General features: G+C 42.4%; 1 protein-coding gene across 1 annotated transcript in view; it reads left to right on the top strand.

Moving 5' to 3' along the window:
* Positions 1 to 1,338: 1,338 nt before the first annotated feature.
* Positions 1,339 to 20,060, top strand: part of F3 (coagulation factor III, tissue factor) — a 68,299-nt gene continuing 49,577 nt past the window's right edge. The window contains exon 1 of the mRNA XM_056844739.1: positions 1,339 to 1,464. Coding sequence (XP_056700717.1) covers positions 1,339 to 1,464 — 126 coding nt within the window. The remainder of the gene's footprint in view (positions 1,465 to 20,060) is intronic.

Genomic DNA, 20,060 nt, shown 5'->3' with positions numbered 1-20,060 from the left:
GCCACATTTTACTAGTTCTGTTACATTCCCAACTTTCATTTTTTAAAGTAAGGCATTTTTTTGTGGCGATGTAAGGGGAAAGGTGCATGCAGGTTTTGTCCTAGGGTTGGGGAGGGAAAGCTGCAAGATGGCTGGAGCAGGGCAGGAGTTCACTGCTCAACCAATCATGTGGATTTTCTGTTGCTGTTGCATGCCCCTGCATTCTCACCAGCAATGAAGAAACATGAATTGTCTCCATGTGGATGCAACCTTATACTTTCCTCTTTCTGATTGAGGCAGAGAACGACATGTTAGCTTTGTCACAGGAAGCAGAAAGGGCCAATTCATGATGGCTTCTCCATGCCACTGCAATAATAAGTAGCATGGCTGATCATGTGATTCTCTGCCCAAGTGAAGGGAAAAGGCTGATGTATGTGGTATGTGGTATGTGGGGAAGGCACTGGCAAACCACCCCATAAACAAAGTCTGCCTAGAAAACGTCGGGATGTGACGTCACCCCATGGGTCAGGAATGACCTGGTGCTTGCACAGGGGACCTTTACCTTATGTGGTGAAAAGTAGCACTGGGTCCTTTTTCCGTAGCTTGGGTCCTGCATCTGAAAAACCTACTGTTTCACAGCACCCAGAGGAATCATGGATGTGAATGTGCCTAACTGGTATGCTATAAGTCTTCCTTTTTCTGTTTCTTCTAAAAACACAGCGGGGTGGGGGGAACTGACCATCCTTCCCGAAGGTTTTTCCCACAATTAAGCAACTAATATGATGATGCCTCAGGGAAATTGGAGTGTTTAAATCTGATGCCTCATGGTTGACACAGCTGAAACCCCTGAAGGAGCGCAAGATCCAAACTCTAGCATTCTGCACTGCTTGTAATTCTTTTAATGTGCATAAGCAATAACAAGGCACTCTCCAAAATAAATATTACTTCAGCATCTTCTCAGCAACAAATACCCAGCATGTAGGAAGCTAGCTGGCAGTATTTCAGGCTTGTGGAGATGTAGCTACAATCCTTTTTTCTGGACACTGTGCTTCAGTTCTTTCCAGTTTTACTCTTTAGATGAATCTCTGCTTAAAATTTCCTTAGCATTAAATTTGCCACTATTATTGATAGCCATTCTCAACATTTTTGTACAGTGTAAGTCAGAAGGAGTAGTAAAATCAGGAAGCTGGCAATTGATGACACTACAGTACGACAGAAACATACAGCGCATTCCTGAGAAGCGCTGGCGGCACTTACCAAAGCCCTTAGGAGGCTGATGAAGGCCTCCGCCGGCGCAAGGGTCCACAGCACCAGTGCCCGGAAGGCGCATGCCGGCATTAGCAGTCCTCGGACGCTGCCATGGCAGTGCTGGGCCCGGACGCCGCCAGAGCCTCCCGCCGGCATCCGGATGCCAGCACAGGCTGTGGCGGCGCCCCAGGTGTTCTGGCGCCCCAGGAGGCGTTCCTGGGGTGTAACAGCGCCAGTGTAACAGCGCCAGCGCCATTTTGGCTTGGGAATGCCCCCTTTTATTTTTTGTGAGATATGCCACCTTTGCCTGAGACCCTGGAGAGCTGCTGCTGATCAGAGTAGACAATACTGACAATACTGACTTTGATGGACCGAGGGTCTGGTTCAGTAGAAGGCAGCTTCCTGTGTTCCTGAGTTCCTGTATTTATTTATTTATGTGAACATGGCCCGGCCCACCAAGTGACATTCATGTCATATCCGGCCCTCCTAACAAATGAGTTTGACACCCCTGCACTATAACCTCTTGGATTTTTATCAACCAGCCTCAGCTCCCTCTTGTCTGGATTCACCTGCAAGCTGGCTAACAGAGCCTGGCCCAGAACAGAGATGGCTGTCCCTGGTAGCTTAGATAAAGAGGTTTATAGCTGGGTGTCATCAACATATTGGTGACTCACCACTCTGAAGCTACAGGCAATATCCCCCCAAAGGCCTCACACAGATATTAGATAGCACTAAAAAACAGAACTCCCCTTCTGGATGCACACCTTAACGTGGTGAGGGGGTTTGTGTGTGTCAGGGAAGCTGAGAGCAATACCGTAAGGGGTCTAGACTCTATCAAGAGACTAAACTCCTAGCAGAGTCACTCAAAATGGAATGGTCACAGTTGAGACACCAGACGAAGATGCATCCACTCCCTTAAGGGATCGATGGCCACATCCGCAGAAGAGAACAGGCAGTTCCAATGGGGATGGGGGCAGAGGAATCCCTGAAAGTTAGCTACTGGGCAGCATTAGTAGTGGAAGGTGACACTGGCGGAGGATCTTTCGTAGACAACGGCAGTGCCACTACGGCTAACCCTGGTTAGTACTGCGCAGAAGAAGGCACTGGTAAACCACTTCTGACCAACCTTTACCTTGAAAACCCTATGATGAGACAATCCAAAATGAAAGAAACAACAAAAAAGGAACAACAAGAGATCTGTTCCACAAGATCCAAGAAATCAAAGGGAAATTTAAAGCACGGTTAGGCATGCAGAAAGATCAGCATGGAAATACATTAACTGAACAGGACAAAATAAAGAAAAGGTGGGAACAATACACTGAAGAACTATACAGAAGAGATGAAAGGATAAAAGGTTCTTTACAAGAAGAATCTTTTGAAGAAGAACCTACAGTTTTAGAAAGTGAAGTGAAAGCTGCATTGAGAGCAATTGGGAGAAACAAATCACCAGGAGCAGATGGGATATCAATAGAGCTATTCCAAGCCACAGAAACAGAGTCCATCAAAATCTTGACAAGAATATGCCAACAGATATGTAAAACAAAACAATGGCCCAGACTGGAAATGATCCATTTACATTCCAATTCCCAAGAAAGGAGACATCAAAGATTGCAGCAACTATCGGACCATCGCATTAATTTCTCATGCAAGTAAAGTGATGCTCAAAATCTTACAGCAAAGGCTGTTACCATATGTGGAATGAGAAATGCCTGATATTCAAGCTGGTTTCAGAAAAGGAAGAGGCACTAGAGATCATATTGCAAATATACGCTGGTTACTGGAGCATACGAGAGAATTTCAGAAGAAAATCAGCTTGTGTTTCATAGATTACAGCAAAGCTTTTGACTGTGTGGATCATGAAAAGCTATGGCTGGTTTTAAAGGAAATGGGTGTGCCACTACATCTGATCGTTTTGATGCGCAACCTGTACTCTGGACAAGAGGCCACAGTTAGAACAGAATATGGAGAAACGGAATGGTTTCCAATTGGCAAAGGTGTCAGACAAAGATCTATTTTATCTCCTTATCTCATCAATCTATATGCAGAACATATAATTAGGAAAGCTGGATTGGATTTAGATGAAGGTGGAGTGAAAATTGGAGGGAGGAACATTAATAATTTGAGATATGCCGATGACACTACATTATTGGCAGAAAATAGTGAAGATTTGAAACAACTACTGCTGAAAGTTAAAAGAGAAAGTGCCAAAGCAGGACTACAGCTGAACATCAAGAAGACAAAAGTAATGACTACAGGAGAATTACACAACTTTAAGGTTGACAATGAGGAAACTGAAATTGTTCAAGACTTTCTATTCCTTGGCTCCACCATTAACCAAAAGGGAGACTGCAGCCAAGAAATCAGAAGGAGATTGAGACTGGGAAGGGCAGCCATAAAGGAGCTAGTAAATATTTTGAAGTGTAAGGATGTGTCACTGGCCACCAAGACTAGATTAATTCATGCCATCGTATTCCCTATTACTATGTATGGGTGTGAAAGCTAGACAGTGAAGAAAGCTGATAGGAAGAAAATAGATTCCTTTGAAATGTTGTGTTGGAGGAGAGTGTTACGGATACCGTGGACTGCCAAAAAATCAAATCAGTGGGTTATATATCAAATCAAGCCTGAACTGACCCTAGAAGCTAAAATGACTAAACTGAGGCTATTGTATTTTGGTCACGTCATGAAATGACAAGAGTAACTGGAAAAGACAGTCATGTTAGGAAAAGGGGAGGGCAGCAGGAAAAGAGGAAGACCCAACAAGAGATGGATTGACTCAATAAAGGAAGCCACAGCCTTCAGTTTGCAAGATCTGAGCAAGGCTGTCAAAGACAGGACATTTTGGAGGACTTTCATTCACAGGGTCGCCATGAGTCGGAAGCAACTTGAAGGCACTTAACACACACACACACCAAAACAGAACAGAGCAGTATCCCACAAAAGAGACCCCCTCTTGCCAATTCACCCTCTCCAGCTACAACCTTCTGAATGAAGCCAATAAAAAAAATTTCAACCACTCTACCCATACTGTTCCTCCCAAAACTAATTCTGATTCCAAAAATTTTCATCCGTATTGAGTGGCTAACCATGTTGAAGGTTGCTGACAGTTCTAACTACAATGACAGTGTGATAGCTCCAGCACTCATCTCATTTTAGATTATTTCAGTAATGTAAGAAATAAAACCCCAGGAAGCCATTGAAATGGGATATCTTGACACACTCCTGACCTTTTATCACCTCACCACAAACCCCATTTCTGTGTGCCTGTCATTACAAACCAAACCTCAAGATTTATTGCAGAGCCCACCGGAGCATAGATTTTCATCTCAAACCTTTCCCACCCCACCTTCTGGGGAATTTCAATGTACTCTTTGAAAGCTTCATTTTATTAAAACAAATAGTAGCCTCTACAGCACTTGGTGAGGCAAGTTAAACAGTATGATATTGTGCAAAGCAGTACGAAGACATTTATTCTTGAGTCTTCTTCTCTTTCCTCTCATTAAGATCATTGCTCAAAACCAAATCCATTTATTTAACAAGGCATATCTAAAACTCCCCACATTTAACCACCATTCATTTTTCATCAGTATTTTCCCTTGACTTTGGTTTAATGTGGATTCTCTGAATAGAGACTGTGTCGGCTTCTAGATTTCATAAAGCACTTAGCACACAAGCTCCTAAATTAATGCATTTCAGGGCTGTGTCTTCTCTCTAAGAGTTGAATAAGCAGTCTTATAAAGAGATTGTTTTCTAACAACTTTTTCCAGGAGACACTTCTCAGAGGTTCCTAGTGAGAAGATCCATAGTGTCAGAAAAACTTTATGATAGCTTGCTTATCACTACCAATCTTCGTTGGCATGTTATTAATCCTGCAGTAGGTATGTTGTAGAGCAGCAGTCTTCATTCCTTGGGTTGGGACCCTCTGGTGGATTGCAGAGCCCTTCCTGTTGGGTCACATGCCCCTGCAGAGCAGCCATTTTAGGCTGCCCAATGCCCATTGTAGGGACACACGGCACAGAGAGCAGGGTGGGGTCTGTGCTTCCCAACTCTCTCTGCATGCATACTGAGATGAGCAGCAGGACTGCAAGGAGAACACACTCACTGGTGGAGAGGATTCCTCCATGGCTCTGACCCTTCAGCTTGTTGCTCATTGCAGCACTCCTTCTGGTGTGTGGCTTGTGTTTCATAATACCTCACTGCACAGTTCACCTTGGGGCAAGATCTGAACAGCACTCTGTGAAATCAGAAAATTTGAAATACCACTGACACAGAGGAAGCGTAACATGGTAAGGTGATTAGCAATGAGAGAGTGAATAGAATTCAGCAATTTCAAGTTCAGGCATACCACAAAAATGCCTTTGAGGTCACGTGCTAACAGTGGGTGTCTTTCATGTGGTCTTTCATGTGCAGCCATCCAGTTTTCAATTCAGTTGAAGGCTGTGCAGAAAGGTGGATTTACAACCACATTACATCCTTTATGTAATTTGGCATCACTTATAAATGCTGGGTTTTGCCTGAAGCAGGTTGTTGGTCTTACAGACAAAATTGACGGGAAGCCTGTACAAACTAGGCCAATAAAGATATGTCCTGCACATAATGGGGCTGGAGCCTAGTGCTTCACTTCAAGATAGGAATGGAAATGTGAATGCGCTAAAGCAGCGGAGATGTCTTGTAGAAAAATAGAAGTGAATTGTGCAACATATGTGGACACTACCTTGGAAGCTACACTTCCAAGTATGGATCATTTTGTGACAAGAGCAGAACAGTGTTGCAAGATTGCACTCAACCAGGGACTTAAATGTGCATCTGCGGCCTTACTTCCTGCTCCTAAACTCCATTCCCAGTAGACAAAAAGCAATGGACTCAGACCTGGCTTGACCACAGAACCCTGTGCTAGCCTTGCCCGTGTGTTTCTGATGTTTACCAAATAAAATAAAATAAAATAATTGCATCCCTGCTACAGAAAGTTGCTGGTAGGTGCTTCCTTTCTGTCTTGATGACTTTTGTCTTTAAGTGGGGGATGCAAAAGTACTGCGTTTTGGAGTATCATTGCAGCTTTAAGATTAATCAGTAATGATATAAGTTTTACAAAGCAGGGATATTTTATTGTGATGAAAACTTTAAAAATGTGATCCTCCAACTGCAATCTGAAATGATGTAACCCTAGGAACTATGTACTATGTGGTTTATCTGCATGGTGAGATCCAGCAGAGCTCTTCTTTTATTCTTTGTTCTTAAATTCCTTTCTTCTGTTCCCTGTTTTACATAAACTATCACCATGTAAACTGTGAAAAAGATGCAAAAGCAATTTAAACTTGACATGTGAAAACTCCCAGCTTTATCTGACTGAAAAACAGAACCAGGCAGTAGAACCTAAAAGTTACGTGAGCTTATCTGAAAACATAAGAAGAGCCCTGTCGGATCAAACCAGTGTGATCCGTCTAGTCCAGCATCCTGTGTCACACAGTAGCCAACCAGTTGCCCTGGAGGACTAATAAACAGGACATAGATGTCGCCTCCTGACACTGATATTGCCTTCTAGAACTGTTTCAGCATTTAACTGCCTCTGAATATGAGGTGGGAAATGGGCAAGACAGAAATGCTTTTTAAAAAATAAAACAAAATCAATAAAATTGATGATATACCAAGAAATAACAATTTGCATTAATCTTGTCCTTTCTCCAGTATTTAGAAGTTAGTGTGAAAATATTTGATTAATGCGCTTTTATAACTGAGATCATCCTGAGGGAGCCACTCCTACTGGGTTACATAACCAGCAAGTAGAGCCAACAGTATGTGACTTAAAACAATCTGGATTAACAAAAGAAGGGATACACCCTAGGGTGGATTTTAAAACCATTCAGTACTTGCAATGTACTTACAATGAAAATAAGAATGAAGGTTGTGTAACAATTAGAACTTGTAGGTCTCCATGTGAGAAATGAAAGTGGGAAGAGGTAGAGTGGAAATGCCCATCGGGAGCTATGCACGGTAATCAACACTCTGCCAAAGTGACTCAAGTGGTTGCTTGGGGTACCACAAGGAGGAGAGGGCACGCCAGTGCTGCTAGCGATTGTCTTTCTGCCAGTTGGCAGGTGTACAGGAGGAGATGAGGGAGGTATGAGTTATGCCTACCAGCAGCCAGGCCCAAGGTGAACTCCTAAGGTGTTCATAGTGCTGCTGAAACTTGGGTCGAACCTGGCCATGTGGGAACAGGTGTCTGCCAAGGCTGACACCTGTCAGTTTCAGTTTCAGTCACCTTTATTGGCATGATAGCTGGCACCTGTCATTGCCTCCTTGATCTTCACTACTGGCAGTCAGTTCTGAACTGAGCTCCTGTGGTTCTAGTAGTACCACTGGGGCTTGGCTTTCTCCTGACCGGTGGTGGCAGCACAGGAAGAGGATTTGTTCCATCTGGATCCATGCTGCCACCATCTGGGTCTTCAGCACTACTCTCTTGGGGCAGCAAAATACCTTGATCTAACAGTTACATGTTCCAAAAATGTGGAAACTGTAAATTAAAGCTGTCCCTCTGTGATGCCATGTAAGCAGTACAGACATACAGGCTGACATTTTGTGCTTGCTAACAATTTAGACTCCATGAAGTTGCACTTTTAGATTCTGTTTCCAAATTGGCATTACTGCTACAGCCATTTCTTAATCAGGGCATTCCGGGTGTAACCAAATTCTCATTAAGTTAATGCAACTAGCACCATAAGGATAAATATACTTAAGCAAACAATGGATGGTTTGAGAGGCACTTTCGGCTTCCTCCAATGTAGTTGAAATGGGGGAAAGTGTCATGACTGGGAGGGGGGTTTGGCTACAACTGGAGGGAAGAATAGTGGCAAAATGTTGGGGAGGAAGAGGTGTTGATAATTTCAGGGTGTGTGTGAAGGAAATGGTGATGGATGGACACATTGTCTGGCTGTGTCCAGTGGCCCATAAAACTTGCAATTGACAATTCTGCTCTGGTTTCTTGGGCCCAGGCCATTTAAGGACGGATAGGTTATAACTTGAATACAATCAAGAAAGCAAGGGCTATATAGCTCTCTATACCAGCTGAAGCTGGTGCTCTGTGTGAAGTTTGATATGCATTCAAAGTGGTGAGAGGTTCCAGGAGCAGTGTTTACCTGGGTTGGTTCCTTTTGGAAGAGGAAGCACTGAAGACGTTTGCCATTTTGCAGTATGTCACATCCATATGTAGTAATGGGGAATATGATAGTATCTTGTATACAGATGCAAAATTAGGCAATGTAATTCAAGCTAACATCAGAAATCTTGTTGTTTTTGTTTCCCTGTTATGCCTTCCAAAAGTCTTTCATACTTTCCCCTGCTGGTTGGCTGGCTTTAAGCAGCAGTGGTGGTGCTATAGAGCTCAGGAGGCCTAACACCTCAGCCCCCCCCTCCCTCTTTAAAGCTGATTGCTACAACTCCCCTTCAGGGACAGAAATCCACCATAGGTATTAAACTAGGTCCAAATCTGACTGAGAGCCAGCATGGTTAAGAGCCAGTAATAGTTAAGAGCAGTGGACTCTAATCTGGTGAACCGGGTTGGTTTCCCCACTCCTACACATGAGGCCAGATGGGTGACATTGGGCTAGTCACAGTCCTCTGAACTCTGTCAGCCCCACCTACCTCACAAGGTGTCTGTTGTGGGGAGGGGAAGGGAAGGAAATAAGACAGTTTGATTCTCCTTAAAAAAAGGTAGAGAAAGTCGCCATATAAAAACCAACTCTTCTTCTACAGTGGTCAAGTGCTCACTGTCGACTGATCTTGTGGCTTAAAGCCATTGCACGTGAGGGGTTTACAGCAATTCCCAGAGCTGGTAGTCAAGGTCAAAAAACACTTTATTCCCCCCCCCCCCATGACACAACATATACATGTGTTAAAACTGCTTTCAAATGCAAATCAACATCAGTTATCCTTAAATATGAGCAGGGGGAGACAGATCTAGAATCAAATTGGCAGTGCAGTGAACATTAATAAATATAATTATTCTGTTAATGATGGCTCTTATTTGAGATGTGTATAGTCAAATAATAATCTGTGACCATCGAAGCCATTTCCTCTTATTGGTACATGGCACAATCCTATTGCTGGGTGTCATGATAATCGTACAGATGTAATGAAGGCAGGGAAACTGAGAAGAGGCTTCATTGTTGGGGAACTACCTGTTTTATTCATTGAAACCATTCCACTACTCTACAAGTCAAGGTACCAGTGAAATTGACAAGAGCAGGGATGGAGAAAGGGTAGCCCAAGACTATAATATCCCTTGCCTAAGACTACCTGCTGAGATGGCTGTTTCTAAGACAGTATTTGAATTACAAGCACAAGCAAACAGCTGAGAGACTGCTGCTCACCTCATAGCATATCGCCAACATTGTACTGTATTTAACTTATTTCTTTATTCAAGCCCTTGTGAATGTGAAGACTGATGGACTTTTACAGGCCATTCCTGAGCTGACAGCATACGGAGACGGCAGGGAAGAGGCGCAGCGGTGCTCAAAAGCAGACACAGCAACGGTGTTCCCGGCAGCAGCAGCCAGGGGACGAAACGAGATAGGGGACGAAACGAGACAGGGGACGAAACGAGGAACGCTGTTCCTCCCACCGGAACACCCCCCGGAACGGCCCCCTGTGCCGGCGCGGCCTCTCTACACTGTGGCCTGTGCCACAGAGAGGCCGTGCCGACTGAGGGGGGAAGCGCGGTCCCACGGCGCTCTGCCGCTGGCGGGACTGGCCTCACCGCCTCCTATCCACTTTCGGCCCATTTCTCAGGAATGGGCTGTTATTGTTCTACAAGGACCACCCTTTTCTTGTTTATGAAGATTCTCCCGAGTTAACATCTAATTGAAGTGGAGGATAACAATGGAACTTGGAAAAAATTCTGTTACAAGAGAAGCTTGTGAAGAGAATTTCAGGATGGACTGATTAAATGTTTTGTATATGCTTAAAATATAAAATAATGCAAATTGCAGTCTCAGTATTGTTGTTGGGTTTTATTTGTTTGTGTGTTTTGCTTGTGTTTATAATTCAAAATTGCCAGAGATTGGTCTCACTTGTTTTGTTATGAGATAGAATTTGAGCCAGGGACTATTCAACACTACACTATCTTATACCACAGTGGGTGGCCATGTTAGTCTGTCTGCAGTAGTAGAAAAGGGCAAGAGTCCAGTAGCACCTTAAAGACTAACAAAAATATTTTCTGGCAGGGTATGAGCTTTCGTGAGCCACAGCTCACTTCTTCTGAAGAAATGAGCTGTGGCTCACGAAAGCTCATACCCTGCCAGAAAATATTTTTGTTAGTCTTTAAGGTGCTACTGGACTTTTGCTCTTTTCTACTATCTTATACCAGAATGTGAAGTACTTACATACTAAAGAATGAAACAAATTATTGAAAAAAAGAATTATTAACTCTGTAACAGCAATCTAACCTCTAATGCATTTCTTGGATAAAGACTATGACCTCTGTTTGAGAACACAGAGAATCTCTCTCCCCTAAATGTTGCATTCTGTACACCAACATTGTGGGCACATGACAAATATGTGTGGAGGGTATAGTGAAATGATTCCTCTCTGCAGCATTTTGATGTACTGAGAATGGGAGATCTGCAGCAGCAGTTGCTCCCCAAGAAGAAAACCGTATTGCAAACAGACCTCTTTATGATGTTAAGGCTAGAAATAAAACTCTAAGAGCAATATAAGTAAAACAAATGAGGCTGCTTCAGTTACATCTATTTTGGCCCTAATTAGAAATTGAACAATCAGCTATTTAGTATGACTGCCAATGATGTTATGCAACAAGATTCAATAGCTCTACTGACATGGGCTGAATGACTAATAGGCAGGATTCAAGAAAGAAGCAAGTAATTGATGTTTTCACAGGGTGAATATTACTCAGTATGGCAAATATATAGCTGTGGATCCTGTTTTTTTAATTCCATGGTTTTGCTTGTGCTTAATTTCCCCCCTTTTAATTCCTCTTTTTAGAAGCAGTTGTCTAGGGAGCAGCTAAGAATCACCAAAAAACAAAACAAAACAAAAAAACCCTGTGTTTACAGAATGTTTATAACTGCATGAACTTTTGACAGCTGAGTCAAGCAATCTCTGAATTAAAATGGTTTACTTTTAGAATGTGAAAAAATTGAAATCACCCACCCTTACTATCCAGCCCACCAAATTCTCGTCCCAAGCCTTGCTCTCTGTGTTCCACCTAGAAAAGTGAGGCACATGGCAGCCAGACAGGGCTTTTTCTGTGGTGACACCTTGGCTTTGGAATGTCCTTCCTCTTGAGCTCACCTGGTATCTACTTTACTATTCCTTAGGAAACAAGACAAAGCACTTCTTATTCCCCAGGCTTTTGATTGAAGGGTTCCACCTTTTCAGTTGTTTTTATAGGACTGTTTTATGGATATCATTGGAGACCGATTAATGTTGTTTTTATGTAGGTTTTATGCCCTGGTCGGTTTTGACCTGTTTTTATGGATTGTTTTTAATATTGGTAATATTTAGGATTTATAATTTTATCGTATTTTTGTATTTTGTTAATTGCCTAAAGCTGGTCTCTAGACAGGCAGCAAATACATTTTCTAAACAAATGTGTGTGTGTGTGTGTGTGTGTGTGTGTGTGTGTGTGTGTTAAGTGCCGTCAAGTCGCTTCCGACTCATGGCGACTCTATGAATGAAACAAATAATAAATAATAAATATATAATCTAAACAAATAATAAATATATAATACTACCACACATTAGAAGGAAGTTTGGTTGACTTATTTGGTCAACCTCACGTCCCAGAATCTTAGGGTGGCTTTTACCTCCCTAAGATTTCAGACCATGCCTTCAGCCTTTCTGACAGGACGGTATAATAAATCCCCAAAGGAACATTTACATGTATCTGTGGATCTTCATCACTGGAAGACATTTTTCATTATGTGTTATCATGTCTGTTGTATAGTGAGCCTAGAGCCAATTTTTTTGATATAATTTTAAAGGGAGTAATTTTTCATTCTGAAATAGATAAATTGATTTTCCTACTTTTTGACTCTAATTCGCATGTCACCCTCAGAATGTCTTAATTTGCTATTGCAGCCAGGAAGATTAGAGCCCTATCAAGAAAAAATTCTGTATAGGAAATCAAATGAGTGTGACCTTTGTTTTAATAGAGATTGTATATGAAATTTTTTTATCCGGGAAATGTATATCAGTGCAATTTTATCCCTTTTCAGATACCATTTTAGGTTTCTTTTTTGTACATACGTAAGGATATTTTGTAATGGCCTATGGCTAAACAAATATACAAATTCATTCATTCATTCATTCATTCATAGGACTGCTCCAGTTCTGCTACCTTCCAGTAAATCATACAGAGATACAACTGGTAGCATCTTGTCGAAGTATACAGTGGGTTCACAGAAGTTTTCCGTTATTTATTTATTTATTTCTCAAGGCACAAAAACAGTTATTATGCAGCAGTTCTCTTGTGCCTGGAAATTATCGATTTAGATGTGGTGTGTATCTGCATATACACGCACAAGTTCAAGGGTAATGAAAGCTGAATAGTTAATGTATATAACAACCAGCCATTGTGCACATCTGCCTTGGCTCAAGGAGAATATGCACATCATTTTTCCATGAAGAGAGAATTGCACATCTTACCTGGTCAATAGACAAACTATCCCACAAGTCTTGAGATATGTGTATATATTGACTGTGTTTTCAATTTATTTATTTATAAACTATATTTTATCCCATTCTTCCTCCAAAGAGTTTAGGGCAGCATACAGGCTTTCAGGAAACTGAAATAGTGGGGGAGAATGAAATGCCCCCCACAAGTCCTTGTCAGTCCCCCACTTGAATTTTCTAAGCATGTAATCAAACTAGTCAGCGTCAAACATCTAGGTGACTATGATATGAGTGCACAGTAATATACATGCAGCAGCCCGTGTGCTTCTGCCTGGACTGGAATTATGGGCATTTTGCTTGGTTATCTTATTTGGTAAATGGCTGTGTGAATCACACTTGTTACCCTCACAAAATCTTTATCCTTTTTTGAACCATTTGAATTCACTAAATTGACCAAATAAAAGCTGTTTCAAGTGTTATCGACGTGATGTTTTTTAGGCATCTTCTTGAGGCATCGGGCTGCCTACTGCTGGAAACAGAATGCTGGACTCCATGGACCTTTGCTTGTAGTAGTATAATTCTTATACTCTTAGCCATGCCTGCCCATATAACTGTGGTGCCAGAATCATGATGGTAGCTTATAACATATTTTAAAGCTTGGCCTTTACATGGGCTATTACAACAGCATGTTTTTTTAAAAAATCTTTTCCCCAAATGTTGCCCTCCCTAGGCTCCAGCCCCCCAGTCTCCAGGAATTTCCCAACAGAGGTGGCAGCCCTGTATGAATGTTTGATCTGTGAAAGTAAGAGCCAAACTGGAAGACACTCTGGGAGATCCACAAATGGATTTCTCCAGCATGATTTAAATGGAACTACCATCCTTGTTTCCTGTCCCCCATTCGGATTGGGGATATAGTTTGGGAGGGAGCAGAGGTAGTTTCTCCATTGCACACCAAACATTTCATTTGTTATTTGCCTTGGACATGGGGGAAAAAACACCTACCTTGTACCTCTGACCACAATCTTAGTGGAGGAGAGGACTGAAACCCCACAATGCTTTTAAATGGAGTTCCCACTGGGAACTTACAGCTGCAATATGGCTGCAAGTACCTGTGGTGGACTTGCATATAGTTTGACACTGCATTGGTAATTTGTGGAGCCATCTAAAAGAAGCAAAGAACTCTCTATTTGAAATGCTTCCTTACCTGGTTGCCTGGAAACTCAGGCCGCTACTCACCTTAGGCCTGATTTGCGGGTGTGGGCAGGGAGTCCGGCTCTGGTACGTTTGGGGAGAAGGTGAGAGGACTTGCCCGGCAGTTTCACGAGCCACGGAGCTTGGGTGGGGTTTTCCATGCTTGCAGGCATGGCTCTGCGCCTCGACTTGGCAGGGGGGGATCAGCTGCTGTGTGGCTGGGGCTGGGTACTGATGGCGACAAACAACGCTGCCTCGCTGCGCTCCAGCCCCTCCCCTGCCAAAATTCAAATGAGCCAATCAGTGCCTTCATGGAGGTGCGGCTTCCTGGCCGGCTGCTTCGGACCTGAGTTTTTCACTCAGGTCCAGTGGCCAAGCAGTTAAAGCCAGCCCTCTCACCTCCTAGCTCAGTTTTCCCTTCGAGCTTGTAAAGGGAAGACTAGGAGCAAGAGCTTCCAGCTGAAATCACTGGGCTGAATCACTGAACTGAAATCACTGAGGGCTTTGCTGGCATTTGGGCAACTGAAGTGGTGCAAGGGCAGCAGTTTGTGGCATTGTGGTCTGAGTTGGGGGGCTTGCCTGGCTGGCCCCAGTTTCCCTCATAGCAGCCAGCAGCTGGAGGAGAAGGTGTTGTGGGGCAAGTGAGCATCCCTCTGAAGAAACATAGCAAAGCACCTCAGAAGAAAACAGGACGGGGTATTTTCCCCTCACTGCACCAGGGGTTAGGCTGGGGGGCCAAGGAAGTCTGGTGGAGCCCTGGTGCCCAGCACAAAAAAAGTCACGCCTCTTGTAGAGGTGAAACCACCATGACAGCAGAATCTGGGGAAACAGCCATTGGGTCCTTCCCAGCTGGGGGGGCCTTCACGTGCTGGGGGGTACTCCTTACAGGGGCTCACTCACCTAGTGAAGCACTTTCCTTTTCCTTTATTTCAGGCTCCTTTGACCAAAGGTCTTAAGCACAAATACATAAATTAAAATACTATAGTATACAAATTTAAAATAAACCACAAGAATAACTTAGGATTCTTAAGGTGCTTAAACATTAAAATCAAGATCATTTGCCCAAAGTTCAATTACTCTACAGAGGCAGCAGGGACTGCAATAGTACTCATATCACACTACAGATGCAACAAATACAGCAGCAACTCCAATGGTAAACATGACACTGGTCACAATGGTTTTAGTCTTGTCGTCCCTTTAGAGAAATTACTATTACCAAATATTTCGCGACAAATTTAGTTATTCCTGGATCAACATCACTCATCAGATATGAGGCCACCCAGGATTCGGCAGGGAGATGGTATTTTAGTAAGATTGGTGTGATCCAGGTGGCCCACAGAGATGGTTTTTGTAAATAAGGGATCATATCATTCAAGTAAAGATTGAAGAGTAGGGGGCTAATAGACAACCTTGTTTAACTCCTTTTAACAGGGGAATGGATTTTGTTGATTGGCCTTCCAGACCGCAACGGACTTGTGCTGTTGGATTCTCGTATGATCTAGAGATTAGCCACAGGAGCCTTTTGTCAATTGATGTACCAGCAAGTTTGCGCCAAAGGCGGGATCTTGGGACAGAATCAAAGGCAGCCCTAAGATCCATAAATGCTGCATAGAGTCGCCCACCTGGTTGGGAAGTGTACTTATCTGCTAAATGGTAAAGCGTGAGGCAGTGATCCATGACTGAGACGCCCCTCCTTAATCCTGCTTGTTCAGGATGCAATATAGATTCAGTGTCTATCCAATTCCGTAGTTTAGAATGCAAGAAGGCTGAGTAAACTTTACCAATAGATGACAACAGACTAATAGGCCAATAATTTGTAGGATCGTTTTTGGCTCCTTTTTTATATAGACAGAGACTATTATTGCATGTTTCCAATCTATGGGGATAGTTCCAGAGGCATTGATTTGAGTGAAAAGAGGGACCAGGCTACTCCACCAAGTCACGTTTGCTTTCAGAAGGTCAATTGGTATCAAATTGGGCCCAGGGGCCTTACCTGATCGCATTTGTTTAATTAACAAGGCGACTACCTCCGGAAGAACCTGGTGGAGGACATTGGGCGCATCTAAAGGCAGCAAAGGGCACTCCTGAGTCCTGACACACCCAGTGGAGCTTCAGACGGGGCGCTCAGAGGTTGCATCCAGAGCACCGGGAATTGCAAAGGAAGGGGAAGGGCTCATTGTCCTCTAGCCCAGGCAGCTCAGTATCCAGTAGCTTGAGGTCTTTAATTTTGGTGAATGCTTATTTCCCACCCTATTCCATAAGTTTAAGATCTCTTGGTGCTGGAACCAATTTGATTCCTATTTAGAGAACCTGGTTAGGCTTCATCCTGAGACTCCAGTATTATTGGCTAATGACTTTAATCCTAGAGTTCGGGAAACAAAATATAATCTTTTTTTTTTAATGTTTCAAAATTCAGATAGAGGACATATCAATCATGAATTATAAAAGATCTAAAGATAGGAAAAGTAATGGCGCTGGCAGATATTTTGCAACCTTGCTATCAAAGAACGATCTAGTGATAGTAAATGGATGTACTCAATTTGATGAAAAAGGAGACTATACATGTATAAATCATGAAGGGGCAAGTGTAGTGGATACAGTTGGTTATTTTGTTTATTTAGTTGTATTTTGTATTGTATTTAGATTGCTTTTTATTATTGTAAACTGATTTGGATCCTTTTGGGAAGAAAAGCAGAGAATAAATATTCTAACTTCTCAAGCAGGTTGAGTATAACCCTTGTGCCTTACAAACCTCTTTCTGAATGTTTGATCCATTCTAAAATATTTCATAGCTACAAGATGAATATGTGAATGAAGTACAGTGCTACTAGGGATGACATCACTTGTGTACTTTTATGATATAGGAAAGAAGGTGAAATCCTAGACATGTATGTGAGCAATGAATTATAAGTGGATAATAGAAACCTGAAAGAGCTCAGTCACAAGAATCATTGTATATTAAAATGAATGAGTAAGCAGAAAGGCATTTAAATAGTTTCTGGTGTCTGGAAATGGAAAGACCATAGTACTGCCAGAAACTTGTGTCATTTTCCCCATCAGTTCAAAAAGCTTGTTTCAAGAAGCAGCATGTGTTTTAGTTTAAATAGTGAAACAAAAAGTATAGATGAATATGATGGTGCTAATGGGTTGGATTCAGATGAACATTTCCTGTGGGCACAAGGACTTCTGTCCATGAAGCACAATTCCCCCCTCCTCCCAAGGCAGCATAAAATAACCCCCAGAATCCCACGGGAGAGAGGATCCTCAGGCACAAGATTTGGGTGGGTGGGGGTTCAGGTTACTGTGAGAGGGGAGACACAGGAAAAATAACTTTCTGCTGGCAGAAGTCCTTGAACCCAGAGAAATGATAGTCTACATCCAAACAATTAACTCCAAAGTAATTTGAGAAGATCTAGTTTTGTCATGGACTATGACATGGAATTTATATAATATATTTATGTAATATAAACAGTGTCTTTTTGCTCTCTCCACTGGACAAATCGGGCAGTCATGATGCAAAAGTATAAATGGACACCAATGTGACATTAGAAATCACAATATTCAGAATCCAGCGGGAGCACAATTTAATCTTACAGGACATACTGATACTGATCTAATAGTAACTGTGTTCCTACAGAAGAAATTCAAAGGGAGAATCCAACAAGGAAGTACTGAATTAAGCCATCAAAGATGCAAGACTATCTCTCCTGTAGGCTTCAACAAGGACTTGAACTTCCTCACTCACTATAGTTAGTAATAGCACAGCATGGCTCAGCTTTTACAGCTGATACTTAGTTTTTCTTGTCACGTTTCACACTATATCTTCCTTGATCTACTCTGCCCATCCTCAACAGTCAGGAATGGTCCTCTCCCACTCTGAATGAATTGATTTCTCTTTGGTTATTGTTTCAAATTGGCTTCTCTTATTAACATCTCCCTACTCCCACCCTTCTCTTTTCTTGAAACTTTAAGTATAAATAGTGGCTATAAAGGTATACTTCATGCTTCTGATAAAGTGAGTTCTGTCTCACAAAAGCTTGTGCTGGAATACATGTTGTTAGTCTTCAAGGTGCCACTGGATTTCTGATTAATTTTGCTGAGACGGACTATTGTAGCTTCCTTTCTGACATTATGGCATTTATGTGACGTGCATAATATTCTCACAGGTCTCATGTAACCCCACGAATTCTCTTCAGAATAGGTTCTTGTAGGTTATCCGGGCTGTGTGACCGTGGTCTTGGTATTTTCTTTCCTGACTGTCACACAGCCCGGATAACCTACAAGAACCTATGAACTCTGACTGTGAAAGCCTTCGACAATATCTCTTCAGAATGTTAATTCTCCAAGCTATAGTATTTTGGACGAATACTTTCCTCATTGGAATACTTTCCTCATTGCAATAGTTAAATGTGAAACCCTACTTTGAGCTCTATATTTAAGTGAGTTAATTACTATCCATATACCTACAATGATTAGAAACAAGGGTGTGATCTCTGCCCTGAGTCAATGGCCCAAGAATGTCTCCATAAGCTAAGAAAGAGATTGGCATGATCATCCATGCAAGCAATTACAGTACATCAGTGCACATCATGCTCAGCCAGTCACAGAAATGAAACAATGTTGTTACCTTCTTCCTCTTCAATGATTAAAGGATTATTACTTTTTAAAGAACAGAATCAGTCTAATAATCCTATTTTCTGTTGTGCACCATCTGAACAAAATAGGATTGTATATGTCTACTTGCACTAGTGGAACACAGGGCCAGTTTATACCATCAGCAGAACCGAGTGATGAAGCTTTTTCTGGATCGTCTGCCCAAGAATTATTCAACATAGACATACCAACAGGCTCATGAATGACTAATTGCACATTACATAGATGATGCATGCCTTTAGCTATTTTGTCATCACTTTCCAAGAAAAATGGAATAGTAATGTGGGAAGCAGTTTCCCTGACTGTCACCTCGGCCTGGAACTACATTATTATTGTTTCAAAGGCAAACCTCTAATGATTGATTTCACATTAGCTGACTGAGATGACTGAGAGGTGATATGATAACCATTTTGAAGTACTTGAAGGGCTGTCATATAGAGGATGGTAGGGAGTTTTCTGTTGCCCCAGAAGTTCGGACCAGAACCAAAGGGTTGAAATTAAATAAAAAGAGTTTTCAGCTAAACATTCGGAAGAACTTCTGACAGAGCAGTTCTTCAGTGGAACAGGCTTCCTCCGAAAATGGTGGGCTCTCCTGCTTTGGAGGTTTTAAAGCAGAGGCTAGATGGCCATCTGACAGCAATGCTGATTCTGTGAATGTAGACAGATCATGAGAGAGGGCAGGAAGGGTTGCATCAATGCTCGGCTCTCATGTCCCTTTCTTACATGCCCAGGGTAATGCCGATTGCCACTTTGGGGTCACAAAGCAATTTTCCTCAGGGTCAGATTGGACAGGGATCTTGGTGGGGTTTTTTGCCATCTTCTGGACATAGAGCAGGTGTCACTGGGGGTGAGGAGGGAAAGTAGTTGTGAATTTCCTGCATTGTGCAGGGGGTTGTGCAGGGGATAAGACTAGATGACCCTGGAGGTCCCTTCCAACTCTGTGTTTCTATGATTCTAGCCAATGACTACTGTTAAACTATGCAAATATGATCTCCCAAAGTCCATCTCTCTCTTTTTTGAACAGCTCACATTTTCAACTACACATGAACATACACATTTGTTCTAGTAATCATGATAACTCCAGTAGACTCTAGGAAGCAGAATGTAAACAGTAACCCCCTTCCCTGCTGGAAGTGTCTGGGTAACAAACTCCTGAAAAGACAAATCCCACATTAGCTTTCATTGCCACAATCAGCAGAGCTGAAATCCAGTTGTGTGCATTGTCTGAGTGAATGATGTGGTCAGTTAAGTATGAGCAGAATATGACCCCAAGCTTCCCATCTGGACTGAAATAGTCGCCAGATGCCTTTACTGGCAACATTAGTGGAAGGAAGGAGTAGGTTATTCCAAGACCCCCAAAT

The sequence above is a fragment of the Euleptes europaea genome, chromosome 2 (assembly GCF_029931775.1).
Source record: "Euleptes europaea isolate rEulEur1 chromosome 2, rEulEur1.hap1, whole genome shotgun sequence".
NCBI classification, from domain to species: domain Eukaryota; kingdom Metazoa; phylum Chordata; class Lepidosauria; order Squamata; family Sphaerodactylidae; genus Euleptes; species Euleptes europaea.
This window is presented reverse-complemented; position numbering and strand designations above follow the sequence as displayed.